We start from the raw sequence: 26158 nt of genomic DNA, 5'->3' as shown, positions 1-26158 counted from the left end.
GGTGGTTGCAAGGTTATTCTGAGTCGTTGCTAGCCAGTTGATAGCATAAATAATCATGGTTCTGTATAAATTAGCATTATGTTACCATGTTTTAAACATAAATTAGCATGTTACTAGCATAAATTGAGCATGAATTAGCATGTTGCTAACATGTTTCTAGAAAAATAAAATAGCATGTTAGCATGAATTAGCATGTTGCTATAGTTGCATGTTTATAGTATTAGTTAGCTTGTTTGCTAGTATGATTAGCATGTTTGCTAGTATGTTTCCAGTGTGGATTAGTGTATTGCTAGTATGGACAGCCAAACTGTTATCAGTATGTCCAATGTGTCAATGGCAGTTTTTTTTTTTACAATGGAAGTCTATGGGACAGTTGCTAGGGTGCTGTAAGTGGTTGCTAGGGTGTGGCTAAAAAGTTCAAAGGTCATCAGTGATTGGCAGATTGGTAGTCTAAGTTAAATGAGCCCAAGATTAAAGGTGCGTTCGACATGAAGCTCAGCTGCAGCCGGTGATCAACAAGATTAGCCGAGCGCAGGCGGGGGGCGGAGTTGAAAACGGAGCCGTCAAGACGGACAGCTGGACACTTCGGGACTTAAAGTTGCTGCAGTCATGATGACCGATCACATGGCGTCATCATATTTTTTTGTTATTTTTATTTATAACAACAAAACATTTACAAATAAAACAGAATACAGCCTCTACAAACTGTAGTTCCTTTTTAAACAATAAGAGAGAATTATGAATAAAATATATAACAAATGCATGAGAGAAATAAGTGGAAATGAGAGGTTAATATAAACATAAAAACGAACAGGTCTATTAAATACAAAGCAATAAGCATACATTCTAGGAGTTAAACATCAACCTTTAGGCTAATACTTCTTGTTTGAATCTGCTAAAAAAGGGTTTACATATATGTACATTTATAGATATAAAAATTTCCCATGTAAAAAGCAAAACAAGGTGTTTTGATTAGGTCTTAATAAATGACATTATTTTGGATAATGAATGAATTTTCAAAAAAGCATTTTAATCCAAAAAGATTGTGTTGAACAGAACAAAAGGTAAAATAAGTCAGCTATGTAGAAGTTTCCCAGAAAAAGCAGGTAGCCTTTAAACTGCTAGACAGGAAATAAAATATATATTATATTATAATAATAAAGCCATTTTATAATTATTTAATAAAATAGTTCATGGAGATGAATGCAGTAAATAGTCTGTATAAAAAAGTTAAAAATAAACCTGCGCAAACAAGCTAACCTTTATAACCAGATTATTTAACAAAAGATGATTACTGCAGTAAAATATTTGTGGTCTTTTAATAAGCAAGATGTGTACAGGATAGAGAGGACAGGATAGAGAGGGTGTGAAAAGTGAATTGTTTGTTTTGAAACTTTTGAATCGGAATTTGTCCATTTATAAACCCGAAATACACGTGTTTGTTGTCATGTGGTGAACTCGGCCAATCGTGTAATATCGGTGTCGTCATCAAAGCTCCTGCAGTCGCTCTTCAGAAGCTGCACGGTCTGAGTTTGCCGTCTGATCTCGGAGCGCTGTCGCGGTACTTTGATGCCACATGTGACAGTCACGTGGCGTCGGCGCAGCATCAATCCGGACAAGATTTCTAACCAGAATGCACCGCTTTAAGACAGATTTCGATCGATCTGCGCAGCGCTGCATGAAGTCGAACGCACCTTAAGTCTGTATGACAGTCTGACGCAAAGTTATGAGGTCACTAAGTTTGATCCAATGTTAAGTCAATAACATTTGTAGCTCCGCCCTTTTCTGTATCTCATTTGAATTTAAAGTGACAGTCACCAAAACCAAAACCAGTTTCAAAGCATAAAAGGGTCAGTTTCAGGGAGTTATCGAACATTATCTGTGTGATATTTTGGGCCAAAAAACACACACACACACACTCTCTCTCTCTCTCTCTCTCTCTCTCTCTCTCTAAGGACACCAGAGACTTGTAATAAGTGACATAATAGGTTTCTTGCACACTGCTTGTGTGTGTGTGTGTATTTCTAAATGTTTATAGTCTACTGATGTACAGACTGTGTGTGTGTGTGTGTGTGTGTGTGTGCTGTTTATTGTCTATGTCAGTGTATTTTGCTCTGTCTGGAGTCTGCAGCTCAGCTTTTCCCTCATCATAACACACGTGCTGCTGCTGCTGCTGCTGCTGATGTGACAGTAAAAGTGGTTTGATGTGAAGAAGCGCTCAATAGGGGACAGTCGACCTTAAGCCCTACACTGCTGCTCACAATCTGCATTATATTGGTGCAGGGCTCGAGGAATGGTTGCCATATATTGTAAAACTCATCAAGGTTTCCTATAAGCCCATAGCGGACTCTTTCCCTGTGTAATATTTGAGTGAGAGACGTCAACATTAATGAAGGAGAGCTGGAGATTTCTAAGACTTCCTGCCATTCTGTCAATTATTTATTATTTTATTATGATTGCTAAAACTGCTGTTTAATAACTGGAAAATAAAAATGTTTAAAGGTGCAGATTACAGCGTCATGTTAGGACAAGTTCAGTGTTTTGTGTAAATAGTTCTCATTAATTATTATCTCTATATCTGAGTGAATCATTATTGAGTCCATTGGTAGAATCTGATCATGAGTTCATACAGCGACACTCGCGCGCCCTCATGTGGCCAGAGAGGGAATGACACTGTAATCGCTGCACTGTAATGAAGGAGAGCTGGAGATGTTTATGGCGGAATTATGGCGGATTGAGGAAGCAACAGACTGTTATACGACATAAACTTATTATTCCTCTATCTTCTTTCTCTGAGACTAATTTAATTTCTATATGCGTATTCTCCTAAAATGTTCAGTTTTAAAACGGAAAAGTTCTGGAAAGTGCCATTGACTTAACATTGGACCAAACTTAGTGACCTCATCACTTTGCACCAGACTGTCATACAGACTTAAGATTACGCTCATTTAACTCTACTACCAATCTGCCAATCACTAATGGCCTTTCAGCTTATTAGCTACACCCTGGCTACCACTTATGGCACCCTAGCAACTGTTTCATAGACTTTTGACTAAACCACACTGAACTGAATTGATCTGAATTAAACTCTGAAAACTGAAGTGACGCTGTTTACATTCACTATAATCTTCTGTGTGAAGCTGCTTTGACACAATCTACATTGAATTAGCAATATACTAACAAACATGCTAGCAACATGCTAATTCAACCTATAAACATACTAGCAACATGCTAATTCATACTAGCAATATACTAGCAACATGCTAATTAATACTATAAACATACTAGCAACATGCCAAATCATACTAAATTAATACTCACATATTATGCTAATTCTAGCAACTACTTGGAACACCTTAGGAACTACCCAGCGACATCTTAGCATCCACCTAGCAATGCCTTAGCAACCACCTTGCAACACCTTGGCAACCATCTAGCAATGCCTTTGCAACCGCCTAGCAACCACTCACAACACCCTAGCAACCACCTAACAACGACTTAAACACCTTAGCAACTGCCTAGTTATGCCTTAGCAACGGCCAAGCAACCACTCAGAACACCCTAGCAACCACCTAGCAACACCTTAGCAACCACCTAGCAATGCCTTAATAAGCACCTAGCAACACCATATCAACTACCTAGCAACCAATTAGAACACCCTGGCAACCACCTAGCAACACCTTAGCATCGACCAAGAACACCTTAGCAACCACCTAGTAACACCTTAGCAATGACTTAGAACACCGTAGCAACCAAGTAGCAAAACCTTAGCAAAGACTTAGAACACATTAGCCACTGCCTAGCAACCCCACAGAACATCCTAGCAACATCTTAGCAACAACCCAGAACACCTTAGCAACCGCCTAGCAACACCTTAGGAACCACCTAGCAATGCCTTAGCAACCACCTACCAAAACCTTAGCAACCACTTAAAAACCTTAGCAACCGCCTAGTAATGCCTTAACAATTGCCTAGCAACAACACAGAACATCCTAGCAACACCTTAGCAGCATCTAAGTGACTAACAAGCAACACCTTAGTAACCACCTAGCAACACCTTAGCAATGACCTAGAACACCTTAGCAATCGCTTAGCAACCCCATAGCAACACTATAGCAACCGCCTAGCAACCAATCCAGAACCCCCTATCAACTGCCTAGCAGGAAACAGGCCATTATAAACTAGAATGCAGTGATGACTGATTCAGACATCTTGAACTCTACACTGTCAGATCACAGAGCTTCAGTCTTGAATCTTTATAAACCCAGAATCCAGGATAGAGTGTGTGTGTGAATGTGGTGTGGAGTGTGTGTATGAGGCTCATTGTTGTGTCAGAGACGCTGTAGAAGGACAGAGTTCCTGCACTGTGATCCACATACACTCCTATTCTAGAGGAGCTGACGGAGGGTTTAGGGAGATCAGACTTTATATTATTATGACTGAACGAGAAACTGTCAGCAGAGCAGAACAAACTCCAGGACTGATCATTATATCCAAATCCACACTCATAACCCGAACCCTTCCTGCTGATGCTCTTATATGACACTGATAAATACACATCATCACCGCTCCACTCCAGCTCCCAATAAGAGCGTCCACACACACTCTCTCTACACAACACCTGACAACAACCATCAAATCTGTCTGGATGATCAGGATACGGCTGGACTGAACTGTTATAATCCACCGCTGTGTTTCCTTCAGACAGAACCAGATATGTATGCGCTGTGTTTGGATCCAAAGTGAACTGTTGAGAATCTGAAGAAGATAAAAATCAGGAAAAATATCAATTAATTTCTGAGTGACAATAATGAAATCATGACTGTATTATTATTGATCTGTTTCAGTTCATCAGAATGTCTTTACTCTAATATTATTTGCACTTTTGCTGATTAAGAAACAAGAACTATGAATGTTTCAGTACATGTTCAACCCCAAACCAGAACACACTGGGACAGTATAGAAAAGGCGAATCAGGAAAGTGGAGATTTCTAAATGTTCTTTGACTTGTATTTCACTGCAGATGATAAAATAATCCTGATTTAATGTGTTCCTCATGACTTTTATTATTAATCACCAATTTCTGTTCCTGCAACACATTTAAATAAAGTTGTATCAGTAAAGCATTTATCAGTCTGTAATGTTGCCGTTCCTTTTCACAACACTTAAAGACGTTTAGAGACTGAAGACAGCAAGTGATGAAGAGTTTCAGGTGTCATTTTCCTCCTGCAAACAAATCTAAAGGTGTCTTAGGAAGGTTTCTACACAGAGTTGAATAAATGAGACTTTAACTAACCCAGTAAGATAAACTAGCTGTGTGATTATATCTAGAGCTGCTGATTCTGTAGAGTTCAGTGTGTTTAATGTAGATCAGGGTTGATTTGAGCAGTTCAGCACAGTTCAGTCTGATTGATGATATATGATAAGAATATATGGAAACGGCCACAAGAGCTCATTATAGGTGTTTCATTCTCAGTCAGCTCATTCAGGTTAATGGCTTTGAGCAAAACCCCGAAACCTCACACAACATCTCACTCATCAGAACGCTCTCGTCTCAGGAGCTCAGTGATATATTCCAGTGACATATGCTGGTTAATGCAAGTCCTGCAATCGTGATGATGAGCATTATAAGCGTGTGTGTTTTACTGTCTCCTGTTTACATGTGTGTGTGTGTGTGTGTGTGTGCTGTTTAGCCAGGTGAACATCACTACACGTGTTAAAGCTACTGTAGCAGCCCTTGGTGAGCGGAGTGAGGTGTGTAAGTTTTGTTTTGAAACTGTTAACTGAGCCAATTATTGTTTATCTGTGACTTTACACAGCTCATCTACTGTTCACTGTACACAAACGCCTGATCATGAACTGTAAAGGTGTCAGAGTTCATTATCAATCTGCTTTGTGCTGATTTGTGTGTTTACTTCTAGTTTTCACTCTTTCTGCTGATTCCAGAATAAAACACATTACAGCCATCAGAGACTCTCTGCCTCATATGAAGGAATCCAACACAATATATAACTATAATCTTTAATGTTCAGTATGATCAGAGTCACTTACACTGGAGGAACTGCTCACGGGTCTGTGGTTCAGGAGCGGGAATGATGCTAATGCTGGTCACTGTGGAGACAAACAGATGATTTACAGTAAACATTGTTAAACAATACAAATACATTTAAAATCATCTGAAACATGTCAGGAAATATAAATCTGACCTCTGCTAGATATGGTCTTCATCTCCTCAGTGCAGAACTGCTGCAGTTTGTCTCTCAGACGAGACACAGATTCAGCAAGTTGATCAAAAGCGAGCTGCGAGCTGCTAATAAAGCTGGATGAGTCTGTAGATCCAGGAGGGACAGAGAGAGACTGCAAACTCTACACAGACACAACAGAAACAGCAGCTGAAGACACACAAACACAATCTCTGCTCCACATGCTCTTCCACTGTCCTGTGTGTCACCTGGAGGAAATGGATGTGATCTTCTGTGTGTGAAAGCTGCTCCAGCTCAGCGTTTCTCCTCCTCAGATCATTGATCTCCTGCTCCAGTCGCTCCAGTCGTTCTTCAGCTCCACTCACTGCAGTCTTTTCTCCATCTCTGATCATCTGCGTGAGCTCCGAGCGGCTTCTCTCAATCCAGCAGATGAGCTGAGTGAAGATCCTCTCGGTGTGGTCCACTGCGGCCTGTGCAGAGCGCTGTCAGACACACACACACACACACACACACACACACACACACACACACACACACACACACACACGCACACACACACAGAAGCATTGGAGTGTGAAAGGCCTCTTCAGCTGCTGTTCTTCTGCTCAAACTCACCTTGTGAGACTCCACAGCCTCTCTCAGCTCCTCCAGCTCCTTCTGTCTCTCCTGGAGTCTCTGCTGGAATCTGCTCTGGGTTTCCCTCAGCCGACTCTGCAGGATTCACAGTGAACAAGAGTGAAATAAACGTCACTGTAAAGCTGTAATAGTCAGAACTCAATGCATTTAGGCATGTAGAAATGGTCAAGACGATCTGCTGCAACTGTGTGATGCTATCATGTCAATATGGAGCAAAATCTCTGAGGAATATTTCCAGTATCTTGTTGAATTTATGACATGAAGGATTAAGGCAGTTCTGAAGGCAAACGGGGTCCAACCCGGTACTAGTAAGGTGTACCTAATAAAGTGGCCGGTGACTGTGAATGTTTAATGCACATTTATCCATCATGTCATACCACTCAGCTCTTACAGTGGAAATAACAGCGATATACTTTTATTAAGCGTCATCTGTTTATGCAGAGGTCGACATTAAACAGCTTAAAATAAAACTCTAAACACATCACTGCTGCTCCCAGAGTTCATTATGATTTAGCTTATATTTCATTCACAACAACCTGTTGATATAAAACACTGTTGAGCTCTGTGATGTAGAATCTGTAATGCTGTATTATTGGTGAATGTGGGATTTTACGGGGATTTAGTCAATTAAACAGTAATTCACTGAACACACTGTACTTTAGTCCCTCACAGGTGTTTTGATTCCTGTCAAACATTAATATGACACCACCCTGACCAAAGTCTATTACATGTGTCTGCTGGAGAGAAGATCAGAGAAACAGCTTTAAAAGTGGAGAAATGAAGAGACATTATTAATAATTGAGCATAAGTGTGTTCATACCTGTAGTTCAGTCCTCTCTGCTGCAGCTGAAACAGTGTCATGGTGTTTGTGTTGATCCAGCAAACACAGATAACAAATACAGCAGTGATCAGTGCGGCAGAAGATCTCCAGGAGTTTCTCATGTTGAGGACAGATCATCTCCTGCAGTTTATGAGTGGCTTCAGTCACTTTGTGTCGATTTCCTGGATTCAGTTCTTGATGTCGCTGGAAATGAGAGTGACAGTAAGAGTTCAGACACACCAGACAGGACTTGACGGCTCTGTTTTTGGCTCCAGTACAGACGTCACACTCCACATCTCCAGATGCAGCGGGACTCTGAGCAGGACCAGCAGCTTGTAGTTTGCTCTTCTGCAGTTTCTCCAGCACTTCAGCCAGCATGGTGTTTTTAGCTAAAGCGGGTCTGGGGCTGAAGGTCTGTCTGCACTGAGGGCAGCTGTAGACTCTCTTCTGATCCTCCTGATTCCAGCAGTCTGTGATGCAGCTCATACAGTAACTGTGTCCAAAGGGAATGGAGACTGGATCCTTCAGGAGATCCAGACACACCGAACAGCTGAAATGATGAGCCAAAGACACACTGGATTCTGCCATTTTACTGCTCATACAGAGACACCGACTCAACACACCCAACACCGACAATTACTTTGGGGTTTTAAGTTTACTTTCGATTCCTCTCAGCTCTGACACTTCCTGTGTGCGTCATAATAAACTCCGCCACTAGAGGACAGTCTAATGCAGAAATAAACCCACAACAGGTCAATAAATAAGTAGCTTATATCATTTTAAAATGTCTTGTAATTCTCTTATGAATTTTAGATGATCATTTTCTGCCATTTAAATTAATTAATTCTTTTATTTATGCAGATTATTTAATAAGGAAATTCTAGTGCAACTTTATTTAGTCAGTAATGAAGAATTGATGGACTTGGCAACATCCACACTCATGTGTCAGGAGACCAATGAAAGGCGTGTTTCTGCTTGAAGCGGCTCTTTTTTTATTAACTTCAAGAAACTGTATAATACAACTTAGAATACAGTAAAAGATAACAGTTCTTTTACACAATAATCACATTACATACACAAGATAAAGAGCAAAACCAAAACACAATTTATAAAAGAATAAAAAAATAATATAAAAATGTAAAAAGATAAAAGAAAAAACAGATAAATATTTAAGTAGCATGAAAGATCTCATCATATTTGCTCAAGAAAGAAGCACATTTCTGATTCTCAATTAATCTAAGAGATTTAATTAAATGTTCTTCTTCACACAGGAAGTCTATAAAGATTGGATTTTTTTAAGGAACCTCTGTTTGTGAAAGTAAAATTTCCCAGCAAGTTTAAGAAAGTTCACAGTGGCTTCTAGCGACTTGTTTTGGTTTTCAGAATAACAAATAACATCCTTAAGGTACAAATTACCACTCATATGAACCTTGGAAAAACAATATGAACCTAAATCATCCTAAAACAGTGATGATACATCGCAAGAAAAAAAGAAGAGACAAATGTCTTCACATTCATTCTTACAAAATGTGCAAATATCAGTAACATCACAATATTTGGATAAAAGTGCATTACAATCAAATTTTAAAGTGCACCTCTTTCATTTTTTTAGGAATGCAGAATTTATATGGTGATAATCATGTTTCCCTCCATTGAATATTAACAATTATGGAACCTTTAAACTTTCCTCTAGGAGTGATTGCGTTATGTGACTGAGACACTTGCTGTATAAACTTATTATTGCTTTATTTACTAAGACTAGATCTTCCTCCTAGGTGTAACTGTGACAATTGTTTGGAAGCTGCGTCATAACTAAGAGCTGCTTTCATCAGACATAGTAGTCCACTAGTTATAGCCTTTATAATAAAGCGCTCAGGGATTTGATAAATGTTTATAAAACTCTCATAAGTTAAAAGATCCCCGTTACTGTTAAAAGATCAGAAACAAAAATAATGTTTTTGTTAAACTATTTATCCCAGAAAAAAGATTTATTATTTATCTTAATGTCTACATTATTCCAGAAAATGGTTTGTTGGGTGAGAATTTGTGGCTGCAAGTCAGTTTCCAGGCTAAAAGAGCTTGTTGATGGAATTGAGCTAATTTAATAGGTAATTTACCAACGGAGTAATTGCATTTCATTAAAAAAGAAAGGCCACCAATCTCTTTAAATACATTGTTTGGAATAAAAATACCACATAGAGTCTGAACCAAGCAAGCATCTCTTCAGCCAATTGATTTAAAAGTATTATTGGTGTCATCAAAATTTAGGACTTTGTAGCGGCTACATGCTAAGAGGCTAAACTAGAGACATGATTTGTGACGCAAACATCAAATGTAAACAAGGCAAGAAGTCGTTCCAATTTCTTCACTCGTTTATTTTCCAATATAAAACATACCTTGATATTTTGACAGTGTAGTTTTTGATTTGGGCTTCAGTTTGAGTTTAGGTTTGGGCTTAAGTTTGGTCAACAAAGAGTACCGCGTCCCCGTTCACCCCCTCTCTCTCTCCTCCCGAGGCTGTGCATGAACAGGTGCCACCTATATGCGCACTACGTAACCCAGGTGACCCTCCACCACAATCATGTGACACAGGTTAACCATTCCATGTCTACTACAGACTTCAAGACCCCCCTCACTCCCTTCAATTTGTGAGGCTTATTATTCCAAAATAAAACTAATTTTGTCCATTTTTTTTAGAGGTGTGATTATCTACTGTAAGGATCCAAAATATCAGACCCTGAGAACTGTTATGGAATTTCATGAGACAAGATGCAATGTTCCAATGCACTTTCTAATCTGGGAAGTGATGAAGAAACTAACTGTTCCACTGTTCTATTCAAATCACTGTTGGCAATGCAAACACAGGCTGGAGAAACAGAGCCACACAACATCAGGGAAGAATGCAGGAATGCATCCTTTACTTTCACCCCAAGCCCCCCTTCTTGACCTTTAAGCGACTTGCTGATTAGAGCACATTTTACATCAAATGTCCGGGGTTTTAATATGATGTGTCTTGCAGCTCTATATTCATGTTTGGTATCGTTTTAAATGTCTCTGTGTGATTAGTAAAGTGGTGTTAATTTTACAGTAATATTTTACTGGTATATGTTGATTTGGTTTTTGACTTCTATAAGATCTTGATAAGATGCTCTCCCTCCTCAGAGATGGTTAAGTCCTCAAATTCACCAGGCCAGGGTTTCTGTGATACTTCTATTGTCTTGAATTTATGGCTGTTTGTTTTGACTTGAGTATATAAAGTAACATGTGGTATAGGACAGGGGGAGATCTTGTAAAAAGACACCCCATTGCTGCATCTCTGAGACTTATGCTGCAATGTATTTCTCTGGTCAGGTATGCATCTATAATTCTTTGATTTATCTTTGATTAATGGATGTTGTATTGTTACAGTCTCATCTCTGAATTGGCTTCCTGATGATTTATTATGTAATTGGCAGAATACAGTTTTACCTGACAAATAAAATGTAAGTTTTGATTAATTCTGGAGTTTTGCGAATTCATTGTATCCAGTAGATTAGAGGAGTCTTCATTACCTTTATTGTATGGCATAATTTAATTGATTAATAGGCACATTTGATTATTGTTAGCCATAGTGTGCCGATAACATGTAGACCTTTTAATCATTTGACCACTGGAAGTAGCAAGTTGTATGGGCTTGGCTAAGGATCTGTTTTTTTAAGACTATATAAGCGTAATGCGACCAGCTTATTCAAATATAGTTAATCCTGCATCCTCTGACTATTTTCAGAATGTCGACATATTGTCCATGAGAAGATGCGCAAACCCGGGGCGTGGAACTCTGAGCGATGTTGGTCCCTAATGAACGTACAATTAGAATATCGGACCTCAGAAAATATCAAAACTCTAAATTAAATCATAAATGATGAATGTGATCCGTTTTTACAATTAGAAATATAATCTAAATTTTAGGATCATTGAAATTGGAGTCAGATTGAATTCGGAGCTAATAAATTAATATAAATAAATTCTAATAAACAATACAATTCTTTTCAGAAGCACTAGAAAAGGCTAACAGGCATTAAACCTTCGACCATGCTGTTAGTTTCGTCATTGGGCTAATAGATGGACTCCTACACTACTGCTAAAGATAATGAGGGGTACACAAATCTAGATAACCCATCTGTTTTGGTTAAGAAGACTCTGCCTAGAATTGATAAATCTCTTTGGAGCCACTGTTAAAACTATATTTTACTTTAGATAATCTTGTTGAACAATGTAAAAACTGTCTGCTAATTAGATTTGTTGTTATATTAATTCCTAAGTATTTTACTTCATTTTTGATTGGTATATTTTCAATTTTTCCATCTAAGGTGTCATACAAGCAAATCATTTCACATTTTAATAAATTTAGTTTGAGTCCAGAAGCATCAGAGAATGCATTAATAATGATTAAAACAGGAGACACTTGATCTTGATCCTTTAAAAATAATGTAGTGTCATCTGCTAATTGTGAAATGCGAATCTCTTTGTTAAATATCAACCAAATCATTATTGTGTAGAACAGGGGTGCTCAGTCCTGTTCCTGGAGATCTACCTTCCTGCAGATTTCAGTTGCAACCCATATCAAACACACCTGAACCAATTAATTAGGACCTGAACACCACATGATAATTACAGGCAGGTGTGTTTGATATGGGTTGCAACTGAATTCTGCAGGAAGGTAGATCTCCAGGAACAGGATTGAACACCCCTGGTGTAGAATATCAATAGATAGAATTTCTACAACAAATAAAAATAAGAACGGGCTCAAGGGACAGCCCTGTCGTATACCACGGAGCACAGGAAATCTTGGTAAAGTACATGAATTTAGAATTACACAGCTATTAATATCTTTGTACAACATTTGTACCACATTAAGAACATTTGCTCCGTGAGTTTTCAGGGAATAAGTTCAAGCTTTTTTCCAGCAACAAAAGCATAGGGGCCATTCCACAAAACCTTTTTGCCTTCCTCTTGAGCCTTCTTGACTAAAGGCCGTAACTTGGATCCTGCATCCACATCATGTTTGATTAACGCCTCCTTGATGCGAAATCTGTTTTCTGCTAAGTTAGATAGCGAGAGTGTTTTGCAGCTCGCCACACAATGTCCCTGTAGGTACGCATAGTAAAACGCATCACGATGTTACGAGGTGTTCCGGCAGACCTCCTTAGCCCCTGGCGGTGAGCAACATCAATTACATCTTCCATCTTGTCTTGTATACCAGGGTCCACCTGTTTCAGGATGCTGACCGTCACGCTTCTCGTGTCTTCTCCGTTGCGCTCTGCAACCCCTTGTAACTTGAGATTCCATCGCCGAGAGTAGCGCTGCATTTCGTCAAAGTTCTCTTTTAGACGTAGGTTTTCTGCCTGCAGTTCTTCTCAGTTTGAGTTATTCTTACACCATGCGTCTTGATCTCTTCACTCATGTGGGAGACTTTTTTCACACAATTTATCTAGTTTTCCACAGGAGACTGCGACCGTATTGTCAATAGAAATCACTTTGTCGTGCGTTTCATCCATTTAGCTTCTGAATCACGTCAAGGAGTGTAGATAAGGATATTTCATCCGTACCTTTTGACCTCGTATGATTTTTGGATGGAGTAGAACAAATAGGCTTTGCAAAAACCTCTTCATTGGCACCAATTTCAAGATCGATATTCTTCATGTTTGCAGACTCCATGCCCCCTTCTTCCAAGTGGTATCCAGCCAATATAGCACTTTCCTGAAGGGACTGATTCTTTCTTTTTTTTCCCCATTTTCACGTCAGAGTTTAAATAAGGTCCGTTAAAAATATTCAGGAACACATACGCTTTCAAAATTTAAGACTTTCCATGCAAAATAACCGCTTTGTTAACTTTAAAACTCCTCGTAGTACCTAAAAATCGTGACCATTCACTCCGCTGCCATCTTGGCTCCTGCTTGAAGCGGCTCTGTGCAAACCGATTGGTGGAGAATGACATCAAAGCACTGCCAGAGGTTCTATTAGAATGTGGAGCATTCGGCAATCTGATAGGTGTAGCGGTGCTGTGATGTCACACACAGAATCACACCTACACAACAGTGTTCCCGCCCTGCACCGCGTGCTGAGTTGATGCTCTTCAGCATTTCAGGACGAGAAGTTTAGAGAGAATTACAGTAAGTGTGTTTCATCACTTCCTCCAAACTGCTGACATTTTACCATCAGGACAAATAAGAGTTGAAATGTTGAACCCAAAATGATCAGAAACATGTTTGAGACTATTGAACAGTCTGTGGTTGTGTTGATGTTGCTGTTTTGCTTGTGATTGGAGTTATTTTCTGTGTAATCAGTATATTTTAACCGAATGTTTTGTCCTTTCACTGATAAAACAGATGCAAATAAGCCTAAAGGTCAGCTTTGTGCCAGTGTGAATACAGACAGAGGATCAGCAAATAAATGGAGAACATTAAAATCAGAACTGCACAGGGTTTCCTCTTTAGTCAGATGTAATTCTAGTTGCTGAAAGAGTTTTTAATGAAAGTCATTTAGTTTTCAAAGCTGAACTAGTGAATAGTGAATCATCATAAAGGTTAAAGTCACAAACAAAACACATGAAAACAGTCAAATCCTGTTTATTGTAATGGTGGTCAGGGTGGGCTTCCATCTCTGTGTTCATCAGAATTGATCTGTTCAGAATCTCACAACAACAACATGTTTTATTTCCACATGAGCTGTATAAATGACATGATAAGAGAATATGAATATCTCTGCAATAACAGCTAATGCCGGCTCCAGAAAGTGCAGTGAAATGGATGATTTGATGCTGAATAAATGTGCTATATCTATAATTGTTTGATGTGAAGAGACTTGTGAAGAGCTATGTCTGCTCCTCCCTACCTGTTACTCTGGACCCCTTTCAGTTTGCTTTTCGTCTAAATAGATCTACGGACGATGCCATTTCTCATGTTCTTCACTCTTCTCTCACACACTTGGTTAGCAAAAGTGCACAGCAAATTCATCAGAGTTAAATTCTCGGTGTTGAAGCATTTGAGAGTAAAGTGTTGACGTTAAAGAGTTAGATTTTGATAAATGAATATAATAAGAGTTAGAATTGATTTTATTCAGTGCGAAATCAAGGAGTTATCTTTTCTACACTTGGTGGTGTTATTTCCAACATCCGGGAATTCATGCAGCCCCAGTCACTGAAGAATTTTCCAGACGCCATTTTCCATCTGAGGTTTAGAACAGCAACTGGTGAGTCAAACTACCTAAATGTTGGTATTTTACTGACTTTCTTTAAGGAAATACAGTTGTAAACATATTGTTAAGTTAATAACTTTAGAATGGAGTGACGATTTTAAACTTCTGTGGTTCATTCATGGTCGTTTGTGTATCTAGCTTAACTGCATTACTATTGACTTCTTTTCAAGAATGTTTTTATATATGCTCACGCATACATAGTGCATAAAAACATCAAATGTACATGTTCAACACATTTCTGTCACGCTTAATGCCATTTTGTGCGTTGTTACCCATCTGTAAAATAAAATCGACACTTCTCCTTTAATTCTAAGCAAACTAGCGAGGGAATCCCCGGAGCCGCCTAACGTTAGCCTACTCTGCCCGGATGCTAACGGCAACACAGGACGGTTTCCATAAGCTCTGGAGAGTTTCTAAAACATATCTGGTGAGTAAATGAACATATGCTTACTTGTAAAAGGCTTCCTGGCTGAAACAAATGATTGTTTGTTATTCGTGTACGTAATTTGGTTATTTTAAACACCGCGGCCCTTTTAAACTGGTTTATTCGTGGCCGTCCATATACCGTTAGTCCATAACTTAGACTCGTGTGATAACGTACGCTTGAATTATATTAAGTGTTGACAACCATTAAAGTCGGAATGTTAACATTAATGTCTTTAAATGACCGCGTTTGCACTTTATCAGACATTTAACGTTACAGAAGTCTCCCGGAAGTTGCGGGACTAACGTTAACGTTATCCCGCAAATGCACAGAGACTCCCAGATGCCCAAGTAGATGCCCGCAAATGAATGATCATCTCCCGGAAATCGCGCGTCTCCCGCCCGGTCATTAAACACTTTGCACGCCCCTCTCCACCGCATCCCTCCCAGCTCTTCAGGTACGTCGCGCTCAAGTCACCCCCACCGCTCTTCAGGTACGTCGCGCGCAGCTCATCCCATTGCTCTTCAGGTACTTATCTCTCCCGCTACCTCCCGCAAATCAACTCTGTATCCCCCGAAAATGACTTTTCCCAACTCGGGATGTCTGACGTTAGTAAGTTAGGCTATTTCTGTTGTCAGGAACATCTTAGTCAAGCTTTTTCTCCCGCATGATATTGTGCTTAAAACTATAGGCTAAACTTAGCATGTACTGTACACAACATTTCCGTTTTATTAGTGCGTTGTAAACAGCCACCTGTCTGTAAAATTAATCAACTGATTCATATTTGAGCAGCCTAATGATGATACAGGTTTGATTTGTAGATTTATTATCAATAATCAACATCTGAATCAAAAGATATGTGAAAATGTGTGAGGCAAACTTTGTGATGTTCATCTCTCTTTTTTTATCTGAAGGTTATGCATATGTGTTAGATACTAATGTGTTGTTGTTTTTTAACAGCCACAGTTCTCTATACAATAACACAAGACCCTGTGACGGTGGCTGATTAGAGACGGATGGTGTATTTCCAGAGTTGGTGAAATGACCAAGCACACCTTCTTGGTCATATGTGGTGATAATAATGAAGGTATGTTTGATAAAGTTCTGTATTTGTTTCACATAAGCTGAGAGGGTATTAGAGCATTAGAGAATAACAAATGACATGAAGGTGATAAGTTTTGTATTGTGGGTGAACTGTTACTTAAATAATGTTTTGCTCTTTGCTTTGCACTTTTTCTCTTCTGCTTATCCTAATATTTTAGATTATATTTGGACCTGAAACATCTGCTAGACTCCAGGAAAGGTGGTGTCAATACTGGACCCGAAAGGGCCTAACAAGTTGAATCTGGTAAAGAAACACACACACACACGCACGCACACGCTTACAGAAAACTGTAAGTTTATGAATATTTTTTACACTGTGGCCAATATTTTGGGGAAGTCAGCATCACTAAATGATATAAAAGATTTTAAGCTCCTCTAAATTTTGCTCCAAGTGTTGTGTTAAATTCAGGATTCTGGACAGACAGCTGCCTGTTTTTCCAGTTCTAGTCATAGTGGTTAACCTAATTGTTTTTGGAGATCCAACAGTGATGTATGTGTTTTTTCTACTTTTCCATATCCTGTCACCTCAACCAGCTGGGAGAGTCAAGTTGTGGATCATCATGTAGATTTTCAAAAGGTGAGTTTAGATTTCTTGAATGTTTTATTTACTTTAAATGTTCTTTTAAATATATCATAGAATTTGATTGCAATTTTATTTTTAAACATTTTTCTTAGTCATGCTGGAGTCTTGAAGAGTTCTTAGATGAGCTTCACCCTATATCCGTGCATCAGGAACCACCAGACGAGCGATCAGCAGCTGCTACTTCGTCATGGATAAAAAGGTCATCCTGTGGCTGGGAAGCACTTCATTCACAGGACATGCTTGATGAGATTTCCTAGCTCCAGTTTGTTTTCACACAAGTTTACAGCATTTATACCTTCATTTAAACTGCTGTGTTTGATGTGGAGGACCAAGGAAACACCAGAAGTGAAAGATTTGCACGCCAAGTTGTTTAAAATGTAATTTCAGAAGAAAACTATGCGTTCAGAAGAAAACTATGAGTGACGATATATTGAACTTTCAAATTGCTCTGATGAAACATAAAGTTTGGACATCATATTTTGTTGATACTGTCTGTACTAATAAAACATTTAAAGCATATTTGACATTGTTGCATTTTAAAAATTGAATAAATTGTTGAAGTTGTGAATGTTTTCAAATAAAATGTCTTTATTTTGTAATTTACAGTCTATTTGACCTTTTTACCATATTTACACTCAAGAGAGTTGAATAAAATAATATATTACACCAGGTGGTATTAAATATAGTTACATTTTTTAACTCTGCCCTGAGTTAAAATTAACCCTTACTTCGGTGTCAATGTGCCAACCCTTTTGAAAGTGTTGATTTAAGTCTGTTTTGAGTGGACCCCATGAGACACTTTCAAAGTGTTGAAATTAACACCCATAGAGTTGTTTTGGGTCCCCACATTTTGCTGTGTGGGAATTATGTAAGGCTTTTTTTGATTGATTATAGCTCTGCTTTTAACAGTATTTGTAGTGAAGTCCCACTACATTCAAGATTTTTAGCTGGCTGAGGCGGCCAAATATGGATCTGATTTCGGTTAGAAAATCAAGAGTGGAGAAGAGATTCTTTCTGATGAGCATTTATTTCTGTCCTGAATATGCAGCTGAGGTATGCACTGGAGATATTGCAAAGAATGTGTGGGTATGTGGTCTACAAAAGGAAATAAAGAGAAATAATTTACCAAAAATATTCATCTAACATTTGTGTCTTACTGTACTAACACAATGAGAAATATTAACTAACACAATACAAGATATACATGATAAAGTCTGTATTTCCGCCTGTTATAGCAATGAAATGAACTGAAATACAACAGTAAACTAAATAACAGGGCAATATAAATCGTTATGTAAACAAACATTGGCCGCATGCGCACGTAGCATTAGTGTGGAGGGCGATGACTCAGCAAATTAGATCGGCAAATTACGGCCGAAATTAACGGGAAAAACGATCGTCAAAAACACTGAAAGTGACCAATAACATGCATGACATATAATAATTAGAATCAAACATATATATGTACTCACTTGTATAACATAAACGCATTTGCAGAGCATAACCTGCGGCATAAACAGTGAATGGCATTCAGTCCGTACTGGTGTGCATCATGTAAAAATGTCCGTGCGGGAAACAATTACTAATTTAAGTTCCTAGGACAGGCTTTCTGACACAGCCGCCCCCAATTATCTGTCAGGATAATTGTACATTTTAAGAAAGTTTGTCTGCCGTGTCAGGAACATTATCCTCTAGGTGCGGAAGGGGAATTAATCGCACAACTGGACGAGTGTAAGTTTTTTCCTTAACTTTAACTCTAACGGTACGAATTTTACCGTCAGCTCCAGGTAACGTTTCAGACACTGTTCCTACAGGCCATAAAGCACGTGGGAGTTGTGGATCAACAATAAGAACAACTTGGCCCACGGTAAGTTCCTTGCCATCCTTCCTCCACTTCTGGCGATCCTGTAAACTTGGGAGATGATGGCTGATGAAGGCAGTCCAGAAATTATCAGCCAACACCTGGCTATGTCTCCATCTGCGTCTGCCGAGCAAGTTGTTGGAGTCATACAGAACCTGAGGAAGTGAGGCATCACGTCGGCCCATAAGGAGCAGGTTGGGAGTCACTGGGTCCAAGTCTGCAACGTCAGAGGATATGTAGCCAAGTGGCTTGGAATTCAGAATGCCTTCCACCTCCACTAACAGGGTTTGCAATACTGCCTCTGGCACTGACTGCTCTCGCAGGATGACACGTAAAGCGGACTTCACCGATTTGACCTCACGCTCCCAGGTTCCCCCGAAATGAGGAGCACTTGGTGGGTTAAAGCGAAATCGAATCCTTTGCTCCGCAAGCTGCTCCTGCAGCTTTGGTGCCATGGCATTGAAGGTCTCTCGTAATTCTCGATCCCCTCCAACGAAGTTAGTGCCATTGTCACATAGCAATTCCATGGGCTTGCCTCGTCTTGCGATGAAGCGACGCAGAGAAAGCAGAAATGCATCAGTGTCTAGTTGTTCCAGTAGATCTAGATGCACGCACCTGGTTGTCATACATTTATAGAGGACTCCCCACCTCTTCTCTTGGCGACGACCAACTTTAACCGTGAAGGGGCCAAAGCAATCTACCCCTGTAGAGTAGAACGGGGGTTTGTAAAGTTGCAGTCTGCTGGATGGAAGATCAGCCATTTGGGGTGTCTGAGGTTTAGCACGCCAGAACTGACAGTCTCTACATGTGTGCTGATGTTTCCGAATTGCTTCTCTGCCTCTCAATACCCAATACTGGCGGCGCAGTTCAGCTAGGACCCGTTCGGAGCCTGGGTGAAGGAGTCGCTGATCTGTCTCCTTAATTAACAGCTTGGTGACAGGGTGGCCAGGATCCAACACAATTGGGTGGATAGAATCCAAGTCTAGGCTGTCAGTCCGACGTAATCTTCCACCTACTCGGATGAGACCTGTGGCTTCATCAAACTCAGGGGCAAGAGAGATCAAACAACTGTCAGAAGGTAGAGATTGGGCAGTCTTCAGAGCCTTGACCTCGTATGGGAACGAGTCACTTTGAGCCTGTGCCAGGAGGAGTTTCTCAGCTTTAATATAGTCAGCTGCGTCACTAGAGAAGTTATTATCAGCAGTAGCCGCCCCGTGCAGGGACCTAACAGTGGCCTGGACAAGTTCTTGCCATGTAGAGAACTGAGTCGGGTCTGGGAGTGAAGGGTTATTCACTGAAATAGTACCAACGAAGGCAGCTTTCTTTAATTCACTGAGTTCTGGTTCTACCGCTAGCTTGGGAATGGATGGCCATTGGTCAACGGATTTAAGGAGAAAGGATGGTCCTGAATTCCATTGGTGAGGGCCTGTTAGCTCCGCTAAAGTTAGACCCCTCGTGATATGGTCAGCCGGGTTGTTGGCCGAATCAACATACCTCCATTCAGCTGTCTCAGTGAGAGTCTGTATTTCAGCTACACGTCCTCCAACAAACACCTTGTAGCGGCAAGACTCTGCGGTCAACCAGTACAGCACAGTTGTTGAGTCAGACCAGAGAGTGACTGAATCGATGGGAAAAGTTAACTCATTTTGTATTACTTGGGCTAACTGGGCGCCGGTCAGTGCTGCACTTAGCTCCAAACGAGGCATGGATAGGCATTTTCTGGGGGCCACTCTCGATCGAGCCAAGACAAAGGTGACGGCAACATGTCCAAAATCATCAGAAGTACGTAAATAAGCCACTGACCCATACGCTCTTTCAGATGCGTCACAAAAGATGTGTAGCTCTCGAGTGACAGGAGGATTATCAGGCCAGACTGGTGTGTATAGTCGAGGGAACTGCAACTGAAGGAGTGTTGGAATTTCTCCTACCCAGGTTAACCACTTATTCCTCAGCTGTGCAGGCTCAATCAGATCATCCCAGCCCAAGTTTTGCTTCCAAAGGTCCTGAATGAGGACTTTAGCCCTTGTAGTGAACGGGATAATAAATCCTAAAGGATCATACTGACTGGCCAATGTCTTGTACATGTTCCTCATAGTAGGCTCCAATGGCTCTGCAGAACGTAAATTGTAACCCAGAGAATCATTGAGACAATTCCACCGTAGGCCAAGAGTGGGTTCTTGCAGGTCTGTACTAGCTTTGGTTAACCATCGTTCACTGTTGGTAGACAAGGCCTCTGCGGGAAGATGCTGGATCGCAGATGGTACATTACAGGCCCATTGTCTTAAATCAAAGCCTCCCTCAGCCAGCAACTGACGCAGTCCATCCACAACGTCCTTAGCTTCATTGGCTGTTGGTGTGCTGTAAAGACAGTTATCAACATAAAAGGAGTTCTCCACTATGTTAACCAACTTAGGCATGTCACCTTTGTGTCCTTGTGCATGGTGTTGGAGGGCAAAGATGGCGCAACATGGACTACAGGTAGTTCCGAAGGGAAGCACCTGCCATTCGTATATATCGGGCTCTCTATCCCTGCACATGTCCCTCCATAGGAAACGAAGCACCTGTTTGTCTTTGGGCAGCAGACGTACCTGGTGGAACATGCCTTTTATGTCCCCGCTTACAGCAACAGCATGCTGCCGGAATCTCAGGAGGACTCCCAATAACGATGGTCCCAAAGTTGGTCCAGGCAGTAGCTGACTGTTCAATGACTGTCCTTGATGTTGAAAGGAACAGTTAAAGACAATCCGGTCTTTGTTGTTGTGATGTACAACATGATGCGGAATATACCAAGACTCGTTACTCTTGTTGGCTTCCTCCGCAGTTATCTTGGCAACATATCCAGCTGCCTCCAACTTCTGGATCTCAGTGCAGTATGCTTTAGCCCTCTCCGGATCCCGTGACAGCCGGCGCTCTGTGCTGCGTAAACTGGGTAGAACTGCATCCTTTTCTGCATGGAGCAAACTCGCAGGTGTCCGTCTCAGCAGGGGTGTAGCGTAGCGTTGAACACCATCCACATTTACTCTGATGGTAGAATCCTGAAGCATGGCATAAGCTTCCTTATCTTGCTTAGACCTGGTGATTATTTTCTCATTGTATGGAAGGGTGTCAACTTGCCAGAGTCTTTCTACATGATGGATAAGTTCATCACGGGCTGGAGCTGTCATGATGTTAAGACATTGCTGCTTTCCTCGTGAGGACTGCATAGGACTCATCGGGCCTTGGAGACACCATCCGAGTTGCGTGCAGACCGCAATGGGCCCCCCTACTGGGCCTTCGCAGACAGGCTGTATGGGTGTCAGAAGGTGAGGATTGTCAGATCCAATAAGGAGCAGTGGCTTTACCCTGTCCACGGGAGGCAGTGGCAGATCCTTCAAGTGTCGATGGGCATTTTGGAGTGCAGTAACTGGGTAGTTGTGCTCTGCCAGGCACAAACCGGTTGCAGTGAATGCGTTGCATATAGCAAACTTTACCATGGGCTTTGTGACAGAGGACACCTCAAAGGAGATTGACCGCCCTTCCAGCTCTGTGTGGCACTGTTGAATTGTCTGTAGGGGAAGCAATTCAGTGGTCCCGGTTAACTTGAGCTGCCGTACTGCTGGCTGTAATACTATTGTCCTCTCTGACCCGTCGTCAAGGACTGCATGAGTTTCCATAGTGCGGTGGCCATGGTGGAGAAGGACCTTAACTACTTTCAACATAACTTTTGGTGAACGGTTAGGTCTGTCGAGGTAAACCCTGGTAGACGGCATGCTCACCATAAGTACAGCCTTGGACGTGTCATTAATAGTGTTATGTAGAACTGTGAGGTGAAGTTCTTTGCAGACCTTACATGGGCGCTTAAGGTTACAGGTCTCTACTGCATGTGTCCTGCCACATCTCCAGCAACGGTTTCCCTCTTTAATCCAAGTGACAATTTGATCTGAGGTCAACTTCTTGAACTGGTCACAAGAGTTGAGGTAATGGTCCCTGTTGTCACAATGGGGGCAGTATGGTTTCAGCTTTGTATTGGGTTTCTGGGCGGCAAATCCAGGGGGAGGTGTGCCCCTCTCATTGGCCAAGAGTACTGGTGTTGCCCGCTCCTTTGGGCGTGTAGACATTGTGACCCTACCATGAGGCTTGGGTAGTTCACTCTGGAACAAAGTTGCGGCTCGATTGGAGATGCGTTTTGCTTGAGATTTGATCTCTAACCAGGTGGCTAGATCAGGAAGTGTGTAGGTCCTATCGGTACCTGTTTGGAGAATCCCCCTGCTCAGGCAGTATTCAACAAAACCATCACGATAGGCAGATGGCAGTTTACTTAACAGGCGATCGACGTGAGAGCCACACATGAGCTCGTAACCATTCTGGCCCTCAAGTGTCTTTAGCATGCCCACCAACGACTGAACAGATAAGGCAAAGTTATCAAAAGCATTCGCATCACCCATTCTGATTGGTGGAGTGTTCATCATTACACCCAATTCTGACTGGACAAGCTGTCGCGGCTGGCCATACTTGTCTTGAAAAGCCTGTAGTGCAGCTGAATAAGGACGAGGATGATACATGTAGGCTTTGGCCAGCTGCTGAGCACTGGGAAGTTTTAAGTGGCTTAATAAGACATGGTACTTGTATTGCTCACTGAGATGGTTGTGATTAGTCAACAAATTGTCCAACGCTAATTTTAGCAGGGCAAAGTCACTCTCGTTACCGCTTTCAAACACTGGTAACTTAGGCTGTGGGATGCCGTAGGCCGATGCAAACAGTAGCTCTGTACCCATATGTGCAGGGTGACTGTTGTGCATGAATGGTGGTGGCTGCACATAGCTTAGGCTGGTAGGTTGCAAAACTAGTGGCGGGTGGCTGGTGATTGGAGGCTGTAACAGACGTGCATGTGCTGTCACTGGAGGTATTACAGTTGGTTGTACAGTATATGACGTAGGCAGCTGCGGGGTGGCTGTAATAGGCGGTGGTGGCATAGACTGCATGCTTGTATGTAAGGGAAGTGCAGAAGTGGACATGACTGGAGCTCTCAAATGTGGTTGGGATATCACATTTGTTGCAGATAACACAGTTCGAACTGGCATAGTTATAGAGGCAGTCTGAGATACCTTAGAGACCGGCGATGAGCCTCCTTGTGGCACTGCAGTAAATGGTGCACATTTAGACTCAGCTGTCAATTGCAGAGGTCTAAATGATGGCTGAGACACCCAGGAGTCATCACAAATATCCCGCTCTGCATGACAAGTCTGTATTGTTGACGTCACAGCGGGTGACTGAGTAGCGGGCTGCTGGAAAGAGGATGAGAGAGGAGATGAACTCATGGCTTGATCGACACATACAGGCTGAGATAGAGACAAATGGTTGCCGGGTGAGCTTGTATGGATAGGAGTGGTCGAACCAGAGTCTTTAACGAGCATAGAGGACACAAGCTTAGCTACCTCAAGCTCAGTTTCTGCTTGTTGCAGCTTACGCTGTCTTTCTAGCTGCTTTGATAAGGTTTCTTTTGCTCTGAGAGCTTCCTCTTGAACTTGCTGGGCTTCTTTAGCTTGTGCCTGTAGCCGCTGGTATTCTACATCAGCCAATGAGTCCTCTGCAACCTGCTGACGAAGACTGTCTAACTGCCTTTGTTTAATCTTCTCCTCCAATATAGCAGTCTGAACGCTGGAGAGCTCAGGTGGAAGATAAACGCCTGTGGAGGTGACAGATCGCCTACTTGTCCTGGAGTGAGAGCTTACACCGCTATGAGACGTTTTCCTCGAGCTGCTCCTTGACTTACTGGGACAGTGGGAAGAAGCTTTGGGAGGAGGGTCCTCAGTGGGTCGATAGCCAACCTCATAATCGTCCAGGTGAGAAGGGAGATGAGTCTTACGGCGTGGTCTTTCCATTGTCTCTGATGCGTCATCATTTGCTGGATCCATATTGGTGTATTATTGCTCTCCTCCGGCTCGAAGGACCATAAAATGTAGTGAAGTCCCACTACATTCAAGATTTTTAGCTGGCTGAGGCGGCCAAATATGGATCTGATTTCGGTTAGAAAATCAAGAGTGGAGAAGAGATTCTTTCTGATGAGCATTTATTTCTGTCCTGAATATGCAGCTGAGGTATGCACTGGAGATATTGCAAAGAATGTGTGGGTATGTGGTCTACAAAAGGAAATAAAGAGAAATAATTTACCAAAAATATTCATCTAACATTTGTGTCTTACTGTACTAACACAATGAGAAATATTAACTAACACAATACAAGATATACATGATAAAGTCTGTATTTCCGCCTGTTATAGCAATGAAATGAACTGAAATACAACAGTAAACTAAATAACAGGGCAATATAAATCGTTATGTAAACAAACATTGGCCGCATGCGCACGTAGCATTAGTGTGGAGGGCGATGACTCAGCAAATTAGATCGGCAAATTACGGCCGAAATTAACGGGAAAAACGATCGTCAAAAACACTGAAAGTGACCAATAACATGCATGACATATAATAATTAGAATCAAACATATATATGTACTCACTTGTATAACATAAACGCATTTGCAGAGCATAACCTGCGGCATAAACAGTGAATGGCATTCAGTCCGTACTGGTGTGCATCATGTAAAAATGTCCGTGCGGGAAACAATTACTAATTTAAGTTCCTAGGACAGGCTTTCTGACAGTATTGTTCCCATTAAGCTGGCATCCAAACTTATTGACCTTGGTCTAAATTCCTCACTTTGTAACTGGATTCAGGACTTTCTCACCGGTAGATCTCAAGTGGTGAGAGTTGGCCAGTTCACATCAAGTTCCATCACTCTAAACATAGGAGCCCCACAGGGCTGTGTCCTGAGTCCCCTACTTTACTCTCTCTACACGGATGACTGCGTTTCCTCCCATAGCTCCACATCCATCATCAAATTTGCTGATGATACTGTGGTTTTGGGCCTCATCTCCAATAACGATGAGACCGCGTACTTGGATGAGGTTCAGAGGCTCACATCATGGTGCCAGGACAATTTCCTTTTTCTGAATGTGAACAAAACTTAGGAGTTGATTATGGACTTTAGGAGGAGACAACAGCAGCCCTACACTCCTCTTATGATCAGTGGGACCCCCGTGGAGAGGGTGAGTAGTTTCAAGTATCTCGGTGTTATTATCTCTGAGAACCTGACTTGGACTACACACATTGAAAGGCAAGTAAATAGAGCCAGGCAAAGACTGTACCATCTGCGACAGCTGAGGAAATTCAGGGTCTCTCCAGCAATCCTGAAAACTTTCTATTCAGGGACCGTAGAAAGTGTTCTGACTCAAGGTATCTCAGTGTGGTATGG

At 41.3% G+C, this 26158-nt stretch overlaps 3 protein-coding genes across 6 annotated transcripts in view; 1 reads left to right on the top strand and 2 right to left on the bottom strand.

Annotated features, from left to right (window-relative positions):
• btbd2b (BTB domain containing 2b) overlaps positions 1-26158 on the top strand; it is a 1074195-nt gene that overhangs the window by 301965 nt on the left and 746072 nt on the right. The window lies entirely within an intron of this gene.
• ftr29 (finTRIM family, member 29) lies at positions 1304-10171 on the bottom strand. 4 transcript variants are annotated; one of them, XR_015479170.1, is made up of 7 exons: positions 7660-10171; positions 6819-6914; positions 6452-6685; positions 6207-6366; positions 6052-6111; positions 3754-4758; positions 2758-3713 (listed from the first exon to the last, which is right to left on the bottom strand). XR_015479170.1 is itself a non-coding variant. In XM_087241709.1 (6 exons), exons 1-6 carry the CDS (start codon positions 8257-8259, stop codon positions 4220-4222), a joined length of 1689 nt encoding a protein of 562 aa, XP_087097835.1. In that variant the 5' UTR covers positions 8260-10171; the 3' UTR covers positions 1304-4219. The 4 variants fall into 4 exon arrangements, 2 of the variants coding, with proteins under 2 accessions (XP_087097835.1, XP_087097836.1); XR_015479171.1 differs by having other exon boundaries at positions 3197-3907; positions 4027-4758; positions 7660-8789; XM_087241709.1 differs by having other exon boundaries at positions 1304-4758.
• On the bottom strand, positions 17575-25440 carry LOC141379083 (uncharacterized). Its single transcript, XM_087241624.1, has 2 exons — positions 25364-25440; positions 17575-24986 (listed from the first exon to the last, which is right to left on the bottom strand). The coding sequence occupies exon 2, from the start codon at positions 24759-24761 to the stop codon at positions 18660-18662; it is 6102 nt and encodes a 2033-aa protein (XP_087097750.1). The 5' UTR covers positions 24762-24986; positions 25364-25440; the 3' UTR covers positions 17575-18659.

This window comes from Danio rerio, chromosome 2 (assembly GCF_052040795.2).
Source record: "Danio rerio strain M-AB ecotype USA chromosome 2, GRCz13ab, whole genome shotgun sequence".
NCBI lineage: Eukaryota > Metazoa > Chordata > Actinopteri > Cypriniformes > Danionidae > Danio > Danio rerio.
Note: the sequence above shows the minus strand (reverse complement) of the source record. Positions and strands in the feature narration are given on the sequence as shown.

Bases quoted from the DNA above. Each gene is read 5' to 3' on its own strand.
- ftr29 (XM_087241709.1), bottom strand. From the start codon at position 8,259: ATGAGCAGTAAAATGGCAGAATCCAGTGTGTCTTTGGCTCATCATTTC. The intron at 6,915-7,659 runs GTATGAACACAC...TGAATCCTGCAG, and splicing joins CAGAGAGGACTGAACTACAG to AGTCGGCTGAGGGAAACCCA. The intron at 6,112-6,206 runs GTCAGATTTATA...TTGTCTCCACAG, and splicing joins GAAGACCATATCTAGCAGAG to TGACCAGCATTAGCATCATT.
- LOC141379083 (XM_087241624.1), bottom strand. From the start codon at position 24,761: ATGGATCCAGCAAATGATGACGCATCAGAGACAATGGAAAGACCACGC.